An 18,741-nucleotide genomic window follows, 5' to 3' on the forward strand; every position below is an offset into this window, starting at 1 on the left:
TAAGTCTCCAGATTCAGCGCGGACACCATCAGGGAATTGTGGACAGAGGGCTTTGTTAAGCACTTGGTGAATAAGCCACTACAGCCTTGCTTACCTGTGTGTTTTAAGTCATACATCGGAAGACGTGTGCGAGTCGTAATTGGTTATATATTTTTTCAGAAGCCCTGTCGAACGAAAAACTGGGAACCGAATAGACCACACATTATGTTTGTACCAATGCAACCAATAAATAGAAACAGGAGTTGTTAAATGTGCTTTCTATTTTTTTCAGGCATGTGGTTCGCGGGTGGAAGATGTGCGGATACGAAGGATCACCGTTTGTCGTGGGAATAGTCCATTATGTATAGTTGGGTACTATAGTCAGCTACGAGCATGTGCACGGGCCCGGCAGTTACAACAAGCAGCCTCCGCAGGCGATATCCACTACATTTACGAATATGACGGGCATCCGTTATCCGTTAGATTAGGTTATCACGCATAGTTAGGGTTTCATTTTTATCGGCCTGCGTAGACATGTAGCCGTAGACACGGAACCAGCAGTTACGATAAGTAGCTGAGATGAGTGACAAAGTCTACCACTATCATGGCGACCGGTTTATGGTGGTCACACCTCTTAGAGAGTCATATTCATAATGGGAACAATACCTGCAAGTATCTCATGACGCCGCACCATCTACAGGCTAGTTGTGCATATCTGGGAAGTAGGATCATCCTCAGAAATGGCCCTCGCACCGCAAGTGCACAGTTAATGTTGTCTAACAATGTTTTACTTGATGGGAAAATGGGTTGTGGCCGGGTTTGCCGAATAAAATCATCTCACTTGTTAAATCTGAGGAGTGTAAAGCAAACAAAGGCCAATGATCTATCATCCAAGGTGGACTTTGCATTAGGTATGCTTTAGATGTTTTTTGATCTTAATGAAAACCGAAGAACGCCAAAATATGCCAAAGTGAGATCTCATGCATTATCTCGTTTAAACCGGTAACAAAATGTGAGTCGGTGATGACCCGTGGTCTTGATATTTTGCTCATTTGAGAAAAGTGCTGCAAGCAACATGCCACTCCCAGCAAGACCCACAACTTTGAAAAGTGCGAAAATAATTTAGGCGTGCTCCTAGTCAGCGGCACCGGAGGGAGAGACAATTATTCAACACGGCCTTCGCTCCAATGCCTGTAAGAAATTACTCATCCATAATCTACACCATGATATTCACGGGAACCATCCGCCATATCCCAAAATGTTTGGTGTACGCTGCGATATTCCTCAATAATGAATGCTTGCCCAGTTGTTCCATTATTGACTCCTCCATCAAACTGAGGTGCAACTTAACAAACCTGCAAACGCCAACTCAAATAGTCATGGACATCCGTTCCTTTTACGTTAGTTGTCCACTTGGGAGGTGAGATAAACGGTGACCACTTTTCGGCTCAAGTATACGATCAACTGGCTTACCGCTCATGTGTTACTGTGCTGGCCTGAGACACTTCAAAATGAGGCAATGTGGATCACGCAATTGAAGGATGAGCGGTGCCATATGCTAAGTGCGAGTTGATCACACTGCCACGGCCATTCATGGCTGAACGGTTAGGTGTTCAAACTACCGGTCAGGAGTTCGCAGATTCGAGATTCTCCGGAGTTTCGTGAGATGCGCACTGCTGATGATTCCCAATAAGGATGAAACAGCTGTACACTGCTTCTCGGCTTTTCAGCATAGATTGGCTTCACTTACAGGATGAGGCGATACTTGCCAGGAACATCGCCATTTTCAAATACTGGCTGGAAAAGTTGAGACCAGCTGGGCATCAATCCATGCTTCACTGTCCACTCCCGTTGGAACAAAGATAAACCTGCCTAGCATGCACAACAATAGTAAAAATCTAGACTAACTGAATTCTCCACTGCTATTTTTCTCACTAATTCACACTTCATTAAATAAAGTAGCGAAATTGAATAAAGACCAATTTAACAAGAAAAATTAGAGTCCGTGAATCAGGAGGAAGCAATAATGACGCGGAAATGCAAAAAGTTGGCCAGATTTACCCTCCTATTTTTATATCTACCACCGTTCCCTAGCACATTCCTATATATTGCATAGATTGCATCGTCCCAAAGAGGCTGCCGAAAACTTCATCACTACTGGTCATCCACCATTACTATTGATTTAAAATTTTCGCTAAACGAGGTAGATCACCATGAAGTCACCGCTCCACTGAACCCTCAAGAAAACCTTGAAATCGGTTGGTTGAACTGAACTGAAAGAGCGCTCACGTTGTTTGTGCGAGGTCGCCATTTTTACCGCGCCATCATGTCTACCGACGTTGATGTCACCAAGCTGAAGGTTCCTGAGCTACGTGCGGAACTTGGGAAACGTGGCCTAAATACTTTTGGCCCACGTCAGGTCTTAGTCGATCGCTTGAACGAGGCACTGGGTGTTGCGAATCAATCGGACACCCCTAGCTCCGACTTCGCGGCTGGTAACCATTGTTTTCAAATGACTTTCATTTCATCATAGATGCGGACGAACCCCCATGTATAACATCACCAATTCAGAACAAATCGTCCTGTCCGGATACTATGCAAGACGTAAGTTGTATGGGATCATGTCTTACAGTCTAAAGGCCTCAAATAGACGCCAGAGCTTCGAGAACGGCATGGCCGATGCCACTTCCGATGCGACTGCGGAGTCCGAAAACCGACTCAAGGGCGAGGGCGACCTGAAACGAAGGAGGAGTCCCTCTGGCTCTCCTAGGCGCAGATCCCGATCGCGTGATCGGGACTCTCGACGATCACCCAGGCGGCGCTCGCCTTCCCCATCCGCCAAAAACCGGATGAGCGAGGAAAACGTAGGTTGGGAGAACAGCGTCTCAGTATTCTTGGATACATACAATTGTGATCTTAGCCTTATGATTGACGCCGAAGGGTACCACGCCAAACCACTTACTAATGGTGGGTTCTCAATGATGTGGGCTGGCGTTCGGGCAAACTACGGACTAATAAGTGGAAAGGTGAGCAAACATGTCCGGATAATTTTCATGTTTAGGCGTTTTTCGAGGTAAAAAATGTTCGGCATCTTCCGGTGGAGAACCTGGATTCTATGTCTGGTGGCGCCGCTCATGTCATGCGCGTTGGTTGGTCAACTGAGAATTCGGAGTTCGCACTTGGTGAGGAGCCACAGTCGTTTGGATATGGCGGGACGGGGAAGAAATCGTGTGACAACAAGTTCTCCAACTATGGTTGCACGTTCGGCGAGGGAGACGTAGTTGGTGCCTTTCTGGTTTGTTACTGCATTCGTTCCTAACAATTTGACTAGGAATGGACCTCAAACGAAGCAGTAATGCGCTTCAGTGTCAATGGCGTTGACCAGGGAGAGTGCTATCGCATTCCTAAGAATACTCTTGGCGAGCGCCACGCACTGTTTCCTCATATTTATGTGAAAAATGTGGAGTTTACCGTTAACTTCGGACAGGATGGACAGTCGCCTTGGTTCCCTCCAAACATTCCAAATAGTAAGTTTTGCACGTCACACTTTGAATTTTCGTCTCTTCACGTTTTCCGCTTATTGGATTACGCTCTGCGACACGCTTGACTGGGCACAAGGATCCACCCGTAGAAAACCCGCGTTTCGGTTATTTTAACGGAAACAGGGACGGTCCTTTGGCTGTTGATACCTCACAAGGGCTTGTCGTGCAGCGCCCCTACTCCAGTTGAAATGGCATTCCCAAAAATAAACTGATGGAAGCGTTTTTCCAAATAGTCGGCGCGTGGGAGGATTCCTGGCCACCCAGTGGATCATTTCCATTGAGGCACCCCAGGCGGATCCACCGTAGGGGACACAGTCTGCACTTCCAGTTCTGATGATCAACCGTCAGTTTGAGCGGTCGGTGTCGTAAGCGCTGTCAATCCCGTGGTCCGCCCCACCAGCGAGTCCCTTGGCTGGCTTGCGCTTGGCCGGCAGCTTAGCGGAGTTCACATGCACTTCGTGGAGTATGATTGTTCAGCTGTAACACGTTTCCGGTGCCTAGCTATCATGCCACCCCAAGAATTCACAGAGGCTGTAATCCCGTCAGGTTATCTAACCCTAGACAGAACTAGTCGAGGTGCCCGAGGTTCGAACCACTGACATTCCGGGCAGGAGATTCACATCTTAACGAGTGTGCTGTCTCCGGTTCTTCTGCATGCCTTTTCTACGGGTGTGAGGCTTTCTATGCGGGCTGAAGACGATAGGGGTGAGGGATAAGTAAATGCAGTGCTGTATACTTTTACGCATGTATTACTGGTGTACTGCTGTCTGTGCTGAGAGTTCTTCCACGGGTTATTATAGTTTCTCTAGTTATAGTTAATTTTGTATTCCGGCTTATGCTAACTGACGTGAAAACTACATGTTTTACAATAAAGTGAAATATTCTATGTGCAAAAGCTGTATAAACCGCAGTTACGACTGAACTAGCACTAGCGGTGCGATTTTCGTTTGTCGCTTACCACAAAAGAACGCTCCATTGAGACATGTTAATATTCTCCGAAGGCCATCAACAGTTAAGTACTCTAGGCTTGCTCGTGTAAATTATGGGTTTGTTGCGTGGCATGCTTTCGTGGTGCAGCCATTCTGCATTCGAATCCCTTGTAATAGAGTTGGCATTATTGAATAGCCTGTAGTTGGTCGAACAACAAAAACTTTCCGCTAGCCTAACTGAATTTTCAGTGCAACGGTTACCCCAGGATTCACTCCGTTGAGGAGCTCTTTGTGTTATCACTTGTCATCCGATGCTGAAGCGCAGCATGCGGCTGCACACACCCACAGAACGGTTTTGGTTACTTGACGCACCGTGCGCGAGAATTTTTCCTTGATCCTCTCCTTGTTCGCTGTCCTTTCGGCCTCCATACTCTGCAATCCGGTACTTTTACACGTTATACGTGCCCCATATATTGTTCGCAAAGTGACTGCCTTTGAACATTATGCGTTGTGAGCGCAAAGCGCATGTCGTAGGACAGAGCGGTTTCTGTCCGCTCATCCAAAAACGCCTTCATCTCTTCGCGGACCGAAGCACGTCCAGTGCATACTCCAGGTTCTCGTCGGTTAGCTGAACCAAATGCGCCCGGGACATCCAAGAGTACTAAAACGGCTGATCGCCTTTGCTTGAGATGTTCAAGCGCTTGACTGAGTGCGAAGATTTGGTCGACACACGCCCTACTACGCTGGGATCTCGCTTCCCGCCTTCGAGTCAATGCTTCAAAGGCCGCTATAAGTCGAAGAAGGACAAATGGCGCCCGGAACAAGCCGATCCTCCTGTGATCATCGTGCCCACTACGGACCCCTTTTTCAAAATGGTCGCTATAACCGATTCTCAACTGTCCGGGACAGTTTCCCCAAACGGAGAAAAATAGATCAGATGAGCGGTAGCTTGGGACTTTGCCCCTATTCTTGAACAACGTGGACGGGAGGTCATCCTGACCAGGGGCTCAGTGGCGCTTGGGAAGACATACACAGTCATAAATACCCGAGGTTGTAGACTTTTCTAGATTCACCCTCCAGGGTTCTACCTCAGGTTACAGGACCAAAAGAGCAACAGTAAGTTACCACGCGAATTGTTGAAAGTACTTGGCCCAGCGGTTGGCATAATCATCATGGATAACATGACATCAGTCTTCGTTCCCGTACAACCGCGATTTATTTGAAAGCCTTATTGTAAAGAAAAGAAGGTAGATTGGAAAGGGACTTAGCTTACCGCAATCATTTCGAGGTGTCTACATATGCAGACACTCGTTCAGGCAATCTGGATAGAAACTGACGGCACGAACACCATTGACGCCGATTAGCAGCCATATCTTGCATCGTCTTTGACCAGATGAAGTGGAGATCACATCTTCCCCATCGTGGAAAATGAGTAGCACCGACAGCACGCAAAGGTCTCATAATCTTTCATACCCCGCTACTAGGTCGAGGGTTGGCCACATCTATGCTCCCGCCTCTCTGAATTGGGTGTCCCAATTAGGCACATTGGGGATCACGGGAACCAATACTCTACGGCAGATGATGATTCGGCACACGCAACACGGCCCAACCAAGGCAATTTCTGATACTGCAAACATTCCGATGGAAGCTCCCGTTGCACAACCGGAAACTCGCTTTCTAACTGCTTCCTTACGGATGCTCTACCAACCCACACGAGCTATGGTCCTGAGACGATTTTCGAAGGCGTCTCATTTCCGCTGCTCGAACATGCCAAGTTTCAGTCATACAACAAAACAGCCCGTACTGATGCACACGTCTTTTGGGATTCAGGAATATACCGCTTTGACGCATAGGTGTTTCAAATTAGCAACCGCGACCCGAGCCTTACAGATTCGTGCATTTACCTCATCTGTCACACTACATTCAAAACTAATACAACTTCCAGGGCTCGTAAAAGTGCCTACCCCTTGATTGTAAGTTGCGTGTTCAGTAACTGCACGTCCACGAGCATGACCTTACAATTTGTGGGTGAAAAATGCATACCAAAGGACAGTTGATCCAAAACCACCTGCATCTTCTCTTCGGAGACGAGAATATCGTGCGCATATTCCAGATCGACAAGGCTTTCGTCAGAGGCTATTTGAACACCGGGGTTCCGAAGACCTTTCAGTGTCCGCCTCATACCGTCACGAAGTTAAATAACAATGAGTGGGGACCCCTGATATACACCGCTTTGTGTGCGGAAGCTTTTTGGAGAGCCCCATATACTCTCACGTCCGGAAGTCTGAGAATACAATGAACGCATTATTACAAATTTCCCGGGTATTTTTTGATGGACAATTGTGTCAAGGAGACCGGACCGGTCGGCCAAATCGAATGCGCCTTGGAAATCTAGGAATACTAAAATTGTGAGTTGCTTGTACTATGGTGTTTTTTCTAACACCTGACACTGCGAAGCTGTGGTCAGCTCAACGCATGCCAGTCCGGGACTCCACTTGCCGCTCACGAGGCACCTATAGGCAACGAAGCCCAAGTGACGCCCCTCTTCAAAGTATGCACTACTACTTTTCCCCCAGTTGTCTGGGACAGTCTTTTCCCAGGTGCAGACAAACATCAGACAAGTGCTGATTGAGGATTTCACCTCTGAACAATGCGGGTGAAAGGTCATCCGGATCAGAATATCGGTGACGCTTGAGAGAACGTGTGCAGTCATAAACCTCCGAGGGAGTTCCACGTTCATCATCCAGGGTTTTACCTCAACCGTGGGCTCCAGGTGAGTGGCAGTTCGTAGCCACGATAGCTGTTCCATGTATTTGGCCCACCGGTTGATGTGTTCCTTATCAAAGATGGTCACTCCCTTCTGATCCTTGGTGGTTTCGCTCGCAGATGGTTCCCGCGGACCGGTCGCACGGGCCAACTGAAATAATCTTCGGGCATTCCCGGCTCTCTGGGCCTTGTCCATTTCCTTGATGTTCGAAACGTTATTTACGATGGCCGATTTGGTCCTCGATGGTTTTTCTCACGGGCGGTTTCCTGAGGCCGGTCCAACGGATCAGTGGAAACAATCTTCGGACATCCCCGACAACTTAAGGCGAGATACATCGGATTGTTTTTCCGAGAAAGCAACTGATGTAGTAAATGGGCGGAAGTACAAACCCGTAGTGGGAAACATATTTTAAGATAACCCAAATCTTTTAGAGTACTAAGTTATCGAGTAGACTGCATAGACTCTCGCATTCCTCAAGTACCGATGTACTACCTGTCTTGTGGAACTTCATGTAACCCTGTACATGGTGCAGACGATCTGAGTGACGAACGTCCATGATATTTTAACGGTAAACATTGATAACTGCGATCTCTCTAGACGCTGATTTACCAGCTAGCTGCCATTCGCTGTTAGAGACGCTAAAAAATGTGACTTAGTTCTCAACCCATTGGCGCTTTTTCCCGCAGCTATCGCCTTGGTCGCATGACCACTTCCAATCGATCGCGTTCCTTGAGCAGCGGCACATTTGTCGTGACTTTTCAACTGAATACAGACTTGAGGGTAGTGTGATAGTTTTGAGGCGACAAAAGTAGTAGTTCATCAGTAGCTATTCGGTACTAGCTGCCGTTTCACTTGAGGGAGGCATGAGGCCTGAGACACTGCCAGTCCGTCCATCCCGAGATGTCGGGGTTTGGGTTCAAACCAGTAAGTTCGTATCCTAACCACTAAGCCATCACTTATGATGGCGAGATGGCTCAGTTGTTAGAGTGTGAATTTACTAACTGGAAGGTCCGTGGTTCGAACCCGATATCTGCCTCTCGACTTCCTCTGCCTAGGCTTGGGCAACCTGGCAGTATCCCAGCCCACGTGCTTCCTTCTGGTGGCATGGCAGTTAGGCACCGAAGGGGTACGATCACTCATGATAATCTTGTTATTGGTCAAGGCGGTTGTCCAGTTTGTTTGATTGGGGTCCAGATGTTATTGATAGGCTTTGCTTAAAATTTGACCAAACCTTTGTTTTATCTCCACTAATTTGCGTTGTTCTATGTTCTCAGGCGATCCTATGTCATGGCAGTTATTGAACAATGTCAACATTGCCTCAAGAGTGCACGGTCGGATGCCACCTGCTTCGAAGGCTGAGTGTGAAGTACTTATGATGATGGGATTGCCGGGTGCCGGAAAAACGTACTATGCTGATCATCTTCGTGCAGACAATCGTGAAATGCAATATAACGTCCTAGGCACAAACCTCATCCTGGACAAGATGAAGGTAAACTACAGACATCTGATTCTCGTCCCTTAGAAGTTTGGCTTAATCGATGCTTTCCAGACAATACATTACTTTCGAATTCTTTAGTAGAACGGAATGCTCCCTCACGGTACTACGCTGGGTAGAGTACAAGGAGTTTCATGTTTTTAAACACTAGTAATGTGCGTACAGCCCTTTTTCCTCAGAGGACAACGAACCTATAACTTTTTAGTGTTAACGTTTGTTGCCATTGGCGTCGGTGGTCAGCTGAAGGTCCTAGTTTTCATCTTTTTTTAATTCAAAGCAGATACCCAGTCGCCCCGGTGTAGTACATTGGATAGTGGTGCACTGGTATTGTCTACCGTACGTCGTCAAGCTGCAGTTAATCGATTGTGGCAAATTATCAGACTTTTCCAACCATGAACCATGGTTTCTCAAAATGAGCATTCTGTAGTCGCCGGCGTTCGCACAATGTCTCACTGCTTACCGCTTTAAGCACACCCGCAGTGTGTGCGTTTCATTGAGTATGACGAGCTCTCAAAGGTTTTCGTATTTTTCCCTTGATCAGGTTATGGGACTGGCTCGACAGCGCAACTATCACGGTCGATGGGACGTTCTGATTGATCAGGCGACCAAATGTTTGAACCAGCTCATCAGTATTGCCTCCATGCGTAGACGGCATTATATACTAGATCAGGTACGTCCTCTCTATCCGTCTGGTATTTTAGACGCAGGTGTCAGCTCAGTTCACGAAGGTTGGTCATCCATTGCGATTGAGTCAGTTGTTTGCCTACGACTTTCATCCATTGAACCATTATATTCACCATGTCCTTGATCTACTGTCCCATTTCTTTACTTCATCGGAGTGCAACTGATTTTCACCATAAGTACCCGATGCGTCTTCTCGTCAAGATCACGCTAAGGCTACCAACTTCTAAGTGGATTATTGTGCTGTGTGTTGTGGTCAGACAGTGCTTGACAGGATTTTTATTTCATGACTACAGTAGCGTAGCGTACTGGCATATTACAGCTACTCATTTGTCCGTATCACTCGTTTCTACTCAACACTTACGCGCTTTGTTTTTCTGGGGTAACAACAACTGGATTTTCTGGACCATTCAATCCGTGCACGTACGCAATTATCTATTATGCGGTTATATTGGAAACAACTTGGCGGAACTCTTCATCCCCGATTTGTTTTCTCATGCGTTCGATCTCGCCTTCCTGACCTTAACCACAGACAAATGTGTATCCGACAGCACAGCGTCGTAAAATGCGTCCGTTTGAGGGCTTCAAACGAAAGGCCATTGTTATCGTACCCACTGATGAAGAATTCAGGCGTCGCATTGCCCAACGGGAAAAAGAGGAGGGCAAAGAAGTGCCTGAAAGTGCAGTGCTCGAAATGAAAGGTAGTTAATCTCTTTGTTCAGAACAGTGGTTCGTGTGCCATGCTGGGCCTCTTTTAACTGCGTTCCATTGCACTAATGCTGATATTCCGTAACTCTTTTATATTGCACTCTGAAGCCACACGTTAACCTCCCGGCAGCGACCGACTAGTTTTTTGTTGTTTGTGGTTACCTTGCGGATGAACATGAACCACTTCGGAGAGCGTCCTAGACGCGCGCCGCAAATGGCGAACTGCCGAGGGACGACTCGAATGTTTTAGAGTCCTCGATTTGTTTATTGCATTTTTAACGTCGTTCTTTGATGTGCGTGAACTAATCGTACAGGTCTGTGAACGGAGTGACAACGAACTCCGCGTGATTGCAGCCATCGGGTTCGACCATTTGCGTCAACCTTCACTTCGTGGTCGTCACTCACTGAAGGTGTTTCTTTTTTAGTTTTTTGTGTGAGTTGTTCGAGATCTTTACTTATATTTTTTATGAATATGAACTCCACTTCAATAGCCTAAACCGTCTACCACTCGCAACGCGACATGTGGCTGATCTGGCTAACCTGAACGTAGCTCACGCAGGTTATGGGCAGCTGAAATAACATGCATTTTCCATGTCTGCCGTCCACGCGTGCAGAAGGTTCCCAAGTCAGCAACTGATTGATTACCCGGGAGTTGAACTGTGTTACACCGAGTGCACGACGGGTAGTTGTGGATGGCGACCGTTGCGGATGCCGTAGGTGAATGGATGCACTCAAAAAGCAGGTCCCTAGGGGATTTGTGTCGATGTTATTTTGGCGTGACGCAATCAGGATGCCCGCTGTGGTTGGTTGATTTAGGTATGGATTGGCGAAGCAAGGTTCCAGTTCAGGCTGATCGATTTTGGAGGACGAACCACTCAGCAATGCAAGGAGTTGAATCGATCTATAGAAAGCTATCTGTTTTGGCGGGAAAAGTGATATCGAAGCGAAAATACAGACGGTATCGAGGGTAGGATGTCAACCGCAATCGAGTTGTGAAAACGGCAACGTCCCAATACAATGCATCAAGTCCTGCTCCATTTGGCTTGTCTTAGAGCGGAGCAACAAAGGTTTCCAAAGGTCTGCCAGCAGAGTCTGGTGGTTGACAGCTGTTGAAATATTCCGGAATTACATGCGGCCAACATTATGCCATGAAGTGCCTTTGCTGTGATTGTTCAACAGGACCGATGCACTTGTCTTTAAATAAACATGTTTTTCTCAGCTGCCCATAGCGCGTGAGTGTTTTGCAGACGGTTACAATCGGTCATGAATGTCCCTTGTGCTTAGTCCAATCCGGAGGAGCGGGGTTCTCATTTTTCCAAGATTGTACGTTTGATTCCTTCTCTTGTCCTTTAACTATGCGTTTTCGTATAGTTTCGAACGTGTCTACTTACTCGGTGCTTTTCCTCCTTAGCCAACTTCGGCATCCCAAAACCCTTATCAGAGGACTCCAGCAGTGTATTCGACGAGGTAATATTCACGGAGCTGAACTCGACTGAAGCAAGAGAACTTGTTCGCAAATACAACCAGGAGGGTCAAGCCAACAGACCACCTCCTGAGAAGCGTCAACGTTGGGATGGTGGCCGCGACTCAAGCGACTCCCGTGACTCAAGATTCAGAGGCGGGTATGATGGTCGGGATCGGGGCAGGGACTTCGGTCGTGGTCGTCGGGACGATTTTCGGCGTTCACCCAACCGTCGTGATGATCGTGGCCGTCGTGAATATAGGTACGCACTTTTCACAACTTTCGATTTAGCACCTTGAGTCATATTGTATGTTAGGTTGAGGCTAAGTACATCCCACTTCCAAATGGTATGGGAGTACTTGTTCACGCTAGTTCCAGAAATATTTTCTGACAACGTTGGAAGAATGACAACCATCCTGCAGGTCATTTTTCAAAAATACCCATTTACTACGAATTACTATTCATCATGGACGCAAACTGCCAATATGGTCCATAGAGGATAGGTTCCGCATCAAATTGGTCGCGAACAGGGACACTGTTTGAAGGAGTTCGTGAGGCATCTCAGTCCCACTTGAGAATTTTCGGGCTAAACTCATCCTGTAATCGTGCAAGTGATTTGAAGACCAGTCGAAGTGCCACGCTTTCTTCACTGTAGCAAGAAATTTGTCGCAGCCGTTGACTGCTTGATCCTGTGAATTAGTGCAGCTTTGTACTTCATGTTGTAGTATGGGGCGCTTGACGAAGTTTGCCTTTTGAGGCGTCTTGTTGCTGGGCTTACTTGTGAGCAGTATAACAGATGAAGGAGACTCCACATGCAATTTCCTTAGCCTTAAAACGCTTGACTTCTGAAGCCAGGGCATTATCCCCCAAGAATACCGTCTCTCGTCATTGCGCCCTATTTGCAGGATACTGATAAGCCTGAGTTTGCCAAGTGCGCTTCCATTGGTGTAGTCTTTACATATGAGGGAAAGAATATACCGTTCGACTAGTTCCCTCCACCCTTTAGTGCAGCATGTCACCAATGGCCGTTACCATTTCACTTTTCACCCTAGTGTGCACCCCGGTTCCTCCTATCATTAGGCACTGGAGAACTTTCAGTTTTCGTTGTCCATCATGATTAGGCACACGTGTTTGGTTCCTATGGGAAACTGTGTATTGTTCTTCGATTTCACCGATGTCAATGATTTTGACACTGTCGATTTATATCCGGGTTGTATGGGTGAATGTCTTGAATTGTATGCACTTCAGGATGTTGGTTTTGGTTTACTACCTGGTCGTTCACTCGCACATTTTTCTCCACTTTGCGGCCTTATGAGCTGACCTTATTTCGGTTGCAGATACTATTATTGGTTTTCCCAAGGTGAACCTTTTGATGCTGAGAAGTCTGAGTTGGGACAATTCCCACTATTCTCGGGTTTGGTGTTCACTTTGGCCAAATCACTCGTACCGACAGCAATTTTAGGCGCGCGCAGCAATGTTTCTATGCCATTTCTTTGCTAGTCTTGATCACGACCGAGCTCCATGATTTCCGTTTTAGAGGTGGTTATAACGCGAATCGGGATCGAAGCCACGAGGAGGATCGTTATGATCGCAGTAAGTGCATCTTCCCTTTGGTTCGGTTTGCCCATTAAAGTCGATCAGAATTTTGACCTTTTTCGACTTCAATTTTATTAGGTCGCGAACGTGATTCTTACGGTCGATCGTCAGATGACAGGTATGGCGGCCCTGGTGGACGTTTTGGAGGACCCCCAGGTCGTGGCTTTCCTCCGGGAATGGGCCCAGGGGGCTATGGATCACGTGGTGGTCCGATGATGATGCGCGGTGGTCGAGGTGGTAATGGTATGACGCGTGGCTACGGCGGTCCCGGCTTTGATGGCAGTGGCGCCCCAATGGAATTTCGTGGATCTGGCGATGGTAGACCTCCAAGAGGCGGTCGTGGTGGATTTCGTGGAGGACCCCCTTCAAGTGGTGGCTATGGTGGACCAATGGAAACAATGTACGGCGCTCCCCCATCTCGCTTCGACGCAGCCGGTCCGAAAGCTAGTGGAGTTGATGTATACGGTTCCGGTGATACGTCGTATCCCTCCGGCCCCGAAGGACATATTCCTCCCGAAGGTGCGTGGGTCTTTCGTTTACTTCCACGCAATCTGTGTAATCTGATGAGCAGTCGAAGTGAACTCATTCTGCTTTTTGTTACCGGTGTATTATTTCCCGTTATTCAGTAATTCTCTCAACCATTTTGCGGGTCTCTAACATTGACCTGTGATACTGTGTACAATAGCGCGATCGCCCGTGACCGTTGCCCTTTAAAGACCGGGTAACCAAACGTATCCGTGTCCACTAGTCTTGTTGGGAATCCACGTTCTTGACTTGAAACTGCTTTGCCCAGGTTCTTGTTGGTAGTGTGTTTGCATGCCGGGCTCCATGTTTGCTGAACCAGTTTTCTGCTTTCTCTTATTTTTCCTTCAGCGTCACACACCGCTGGTGGCTATCGTGGTGGATACGGGCCTCCTCCCCATGGATCATACGGCGCCCCTGATTCTGGTGGGTATGGTGTTCCACCTGGCCGTGCTGGTCGTGGTGGTAATCCAATGGATCGTGATGGTGCTCCTCCCACTCGTGGCGCACCACCGGTCAGAGGTGCTCCATTCCAACGTGGGGGACCAACCGGTCGGGGTGGCTTTCCTCCAGCATCCCGTGGAGGATATCAATCGGATCAAGAACCGCCAGGTTACTCTGCTACGAATGCAGACCGATCACAACCGTCTTACAGTACCTATCCGGCTGGCGGTGCATTAGGTGGCTCAGGTCCGGGCAATGCAGCATATCCTGGAGAAGAATACTCTGGAAGAAGTCGGACGAGGTTTTCTGGAGGTGATACTAATGGCAGTGGATCTTATGCAGGTGCCCCCCAAACAAAGCAGTCTGTTTATACTGGCCCTGCTGGCTACCCCGGTGGATATCAACGAGGTGGCTCGTCTGCATATTCTGCCGGTGAACAAACGGGCTATCCTAGCAGCGGAGGTGGATACCCGACTGATACATCCAGTGGTTACCCTGCTGGTGGTTATCCTGGTTCGGATAGCTATCAGGGCCCGGGTGGTGCCGACGCTGGCGCTCGTGGTGCTCGGCCTGGTGCTCGAATGATGGGTGGACCACAAGCAGGCCTCTCTTCGTATGGTTCATCAGATCCTGCCAAATCGGTGCAAGGAACCCAGCCACCTGAACAACAACCCGATGGTAGCAGTTTGTATGCATCTGGTGCTGCTCGATACGGCGAGAATCGTCCCGGTCAGTCCGTTCAACCAACTCCGCCGAAACAATCGCGTTTCGATTCAAAACCGCCCACTCAACAACCCTACTCTGGTTACCCACCCGGTAGCTATCCTGGTAGTTACGGCAGTGGCTACGGAACTGGACCAAGCGGTGGTAGCTCAGCTGCCCCTCAGCCCACCACGCAACCCTCTGGTCCGGGAGGTGCAAGGCCAGGTCGCAGCCGATTTGACCTTGGTCCGGGGGCTGGGCAACCAACTTCTGCTCCGGTACCTAGCGGAACAACAGCATCTCAACCTCAGCAGTCTAACCAACAGCAGGCGCAACAATCCGTGAGTTTCCTATACTGATCACTATTCCGCGGCTTCCTGCGCTAGTGAAACAACTTTATACGATACAAACGTCTGTTGACCTTCCCCAAATTCCCCCTGATTCGTAATACTATAATGTCTAGGAACAGACTCGTTGGTACTCGTGAATTTATTAGTTTCAAAAATATTTTGTTGTTGGTGCCTTTGAAAGTGAACGCTCGGAAACTCACCTTGTGAGGGATACCGGTGTCACGGAAATCGTCAGGCTACCTGTACTGACAAATGAAGTTGTTCAGTTGTACCACCCTTTCGATGTTTAACTGCCATGCAACCAGAAGGAAGCACGAGGGTTGGAATACTGCCAGGTTGCCCGAGCCTAGACAGGGTAAGTTGAGAGACAGGTCAGGTTCGAGCCACGGATATTCCGGTCGGCTAATTCGCGCTCTAACCACTGGGCCATACCGCCCCCCTGTACTGGCACCTTGATAACAGACTGAGATGTACGAAACATACACCCGTTTGCATACCGATTTTTCACGGGAGGCATGCGCTCCGACTGATGTTGCGTTATAATCCAGTAGTTGCACAATCATCGCCTATGGTTTATCGGCTTTATCAACACACAGGATAAGTTGAACTTAGGGACAGTAACATATGGTTGCATCGAGGTGGAGAGCAACAAAGTACTCATTACCAAGTCTCAGTCTAAAGCAACGCGTGTCCAGTTCATGTACTATCATCATATGATGCCGTTCGGCATAGTCTTAGCAAATGAACGATAGGTTTTGCACGATCAGAACCACCGGTGACCGTTCCTCTGGCGTTTTAACGGGTTCTTGAGGCTTCACTTTAGCCAGCTGGTGGTAATTTGAGTGTCTTATAACTCAGAATTCTATGGGTAGGCAACGGAAATTTTTAATCTTTCATACCCCAAGACCCTAGTGTATTTGTTGACCGTAATGCAGACAGGCGCATCAACTCATGTGTTTCAATTCAGAAGACTGGGGTGAGCTGTTGTGTAGGAATTCCGACCACCTGCAATATGTAAAATTTTTTAGTCTTCTCTAAGTGGTAGAAGAAGAATGCTATTTTTGTGAGGTCATCCCCATTGCCCGAAGTTCTGTGGTTGCTTTCATTACTTTCGTCATCCGATTACATACTTTTGCAGACATGTTCGGACCACCCCGCATTAATTGACAACATAATTAATCCTGTCATCTGTTGACAGGTTTGACTCTAGACGAGCTTTTATGCCGCAATCTGATCCGCTTGTGTCACTACGATATTTCAATGGTGCTTGTCTGTTAATTGTTAACGAAGTTCCCTCCATAGTTCGCGGCGGTTGTGTTCATGATATGATGTTGCTAAATTCGATCAAGTGCAGTTGCTTTGTTGGTTAGGATTTCCCGATTTTTCTAGAGCTTTCGTTGGTTAGTTGACGGCTTGATCTCTGACGTTCCCCGTTTCCCATGCTCTTCCTCACCTGCAGTCACAAAGTACGCAACCTTATGGCTATGCTTACCCGCCTACTGGATCGAAACCTGACGCGGGTGTTGGCCAACAATCTGCTGCCAGTCAACAGTATGCTCCCTATAGTTATGGTTATGGTGGCTACGGGGCCTATCCTCAAGCTCCTCAGTCTCAAACGGGCCAAAACCGTCAAGCTCCCACGGCATCATCCACTCCATCTTTATATGCGTCGGCTGTCGCGGATAAACCTCAAACTGCGTCCCAACCACCTGTCGCTCAACCGGCAGCTAATTCAGCAGCAGCAGCTGCAGCCGCTTATGCTTCGTATTATGGCTATAGCACTGCTGCACCTGGAACGACTGCGACGGCACCTGGTGCAGCCCTTGCAACTCAACAGCCAGGTGGCAAGTACGATGCTGCAATGGCGGCGGCTCAACAATTTAACGCTTGGCAACAACAACCGCCCCCGTCTACTCCGACGACAGCGGCCGCGACACCTGCTACCACAGCTTCTACCCAATCTGCTGCTGCTGGTGCTTCTAGTACGGCAGCTTATGCTGGTTACTACCCTGGGTATTCTGCTTACGGCGCGGGTTATGGCTCGACGAATCCTACGCCGGGAACTCAAGCAACTGGCCAATCTGCATCGGCAATGCCACAATACTACGGCGGTTTTCGTTGAAAATAATGGACTGGGTGCATGCGACGTTCGCACCTTCTGCATTTTTAGCTCCAAATTTTGTCATCTGTGTTAATCTTTCAATTCGAAACAATGACAACGCTTTACACACGAATAAAAATGTACTTGTTGCTTTTGCAGTGTTTACATTTTCACAAATATCACAGTTTGCCGGTGTCTATTGGCTGCCAGTAAATCGCAGGTGCATCAACTGCTCCTTGCCAAGCCATCAGCTGCCACTTAGTGAGGTAGTGTAAGCTTTTCCCGGAATCATCATCAATTGTCGCTTGTTCCTTGGCCATGAGAATGCGGTTTTGATGGTGCCTGAACTGCTCCCATCTGCAGTCGTCCGCAGTGGATGTTAGGAACCTCGTGTCATTCCCAACACTGGCTTCCAATCGTCGAAGGTCGCACCAACTTCGATAGTCCTGGAGCCAAAGGAAATAAGACCGTATATGCGGGTGAATTTTTCTGTTTGCCTTGTTCATACGTTTACTAGGGTCAATGCGCTGATGCACAGTTAGACATGTACATGTGAACTTACTTGCATCCAAGGGTGGTTGAGACTCTTCTCCACGGAATATCGTCTTCGAAGCCGCACTTGCAGTAACCGTGTGATCAGATCAATGGCTACGGTTGAAAAGAATGGGGGTATGTGGGTAAGCGGATAGTGGCGTTTGGCTAAGTTTTCTATAGAATACAATGAATGGGTTCATCGGATTCACGTTCGTGAATCTAGTATCGCCTATATTGGGTGGGGACAGAGCGTGAATTTACTAACCGGAAGGTCCGTGGTTCGAACCCGACCTCTGCATCTTAACATTTAGGTGCGGGCGACTTGGCGTTATCCCAGCCCTCGTGTTTCCTTCCTGTCGCATGATAGCTTGGCACCGAAAATGTTAGCTGAACTTATTTACCGTCTGTGCTGGGTAACGCCGTTTGTGCACTTGAGTAGTTGCTATCGTTGTGGCGGGGTTTTTCTCGTCGGCTTTCATCTAATGAACGTGTAGTGCTGGTGATCACCACCTTGCTTACCTGAGGCCGTTGTATTGGTGTTTTTCGTCACCGATTTCTTTTTCCGGGTAGTTTTTATGAACCACTCAAGTCCTCATCACGGCAATTCAGTGGATACCTACGCAAGCAAAATAACCAGGAATTTGTTGGAGAAGCCGATTGGCGTGGACTTTTGGGGGCGTGACAGATTCTGAGATCACATCGAGTTTTACCCTTTGGCTAGTTTTTTTATTGGGTGGCGTCTAGATGCTTCTTAAGAACAACCGTTGTCTTCTTTCTGGGGTCCCCTATCTCACTGACAATGGTTGGTCTTGCCATATGATCCGCTCACTTGGTGCTTGACTCCGCGTGAACTCAGTTCGCAGATTTTCGGTCCAGTTCAACACGGTTGAATCTGTCATGGCGCCCCGTGCTTTTGGGACTCTGTCGTG

The 18,741-nt window shown here is 48.0% G+C and overlaps 1 protein-coding gene across 1 annotated transcript; it reads left to right on the plus strand.

The window, feature by feature from the left end:
- Window positions 1-2,305: 2,305 nt before the first annotated feature.
- T265_03415 (hypothetical protein) lies at window positions 2,306-17,299 on the plus strand (the record flags this gene model as incomplete). Its single annotated transcript, XM_009167899.1, has 13 exons — window positions 2,306-2,474; window positions 2,513-2,583; window positions 2,619-3,005; window positions 3,041-3,274; window positions 3,311-3,506; window positions 8,492-8,706; window positions 9,254-9,382; window positions 9,926-10,094; window positions 11,513-11,825; window positions 13,101-13,156; window positions 13,238-13,678; window positions 14,033-15,168; window positions 16,637-17,299. 13 exons carry the CDS (start codon window positions 2,306-2,308, stop codon window positions 17,297-17,299), a joined length of 4,179 nt encoding a protein of 1,392 aa, XP_009166163.1.
- Between the last annotated feature and the right edge of the window lie 1,442 nt (window positions 17,300-18,741).

Source organism: Opisthorchis viverrini, assembly GCF_000715545.1.
Source record: "Opisthorchis viverrini unplaced genomic scaffold opera_v5_49, whole genome shotgun sequence".
In the NCBI taxonomy this organism is placed as follows: domain Eukaryota; kingdom Metazoa; phylum Platyhelminthes; class Trematoda; order Opisthorchiida; family Opisthorchiidae; genus Opisthorchis; species Opisthorchis viverrini.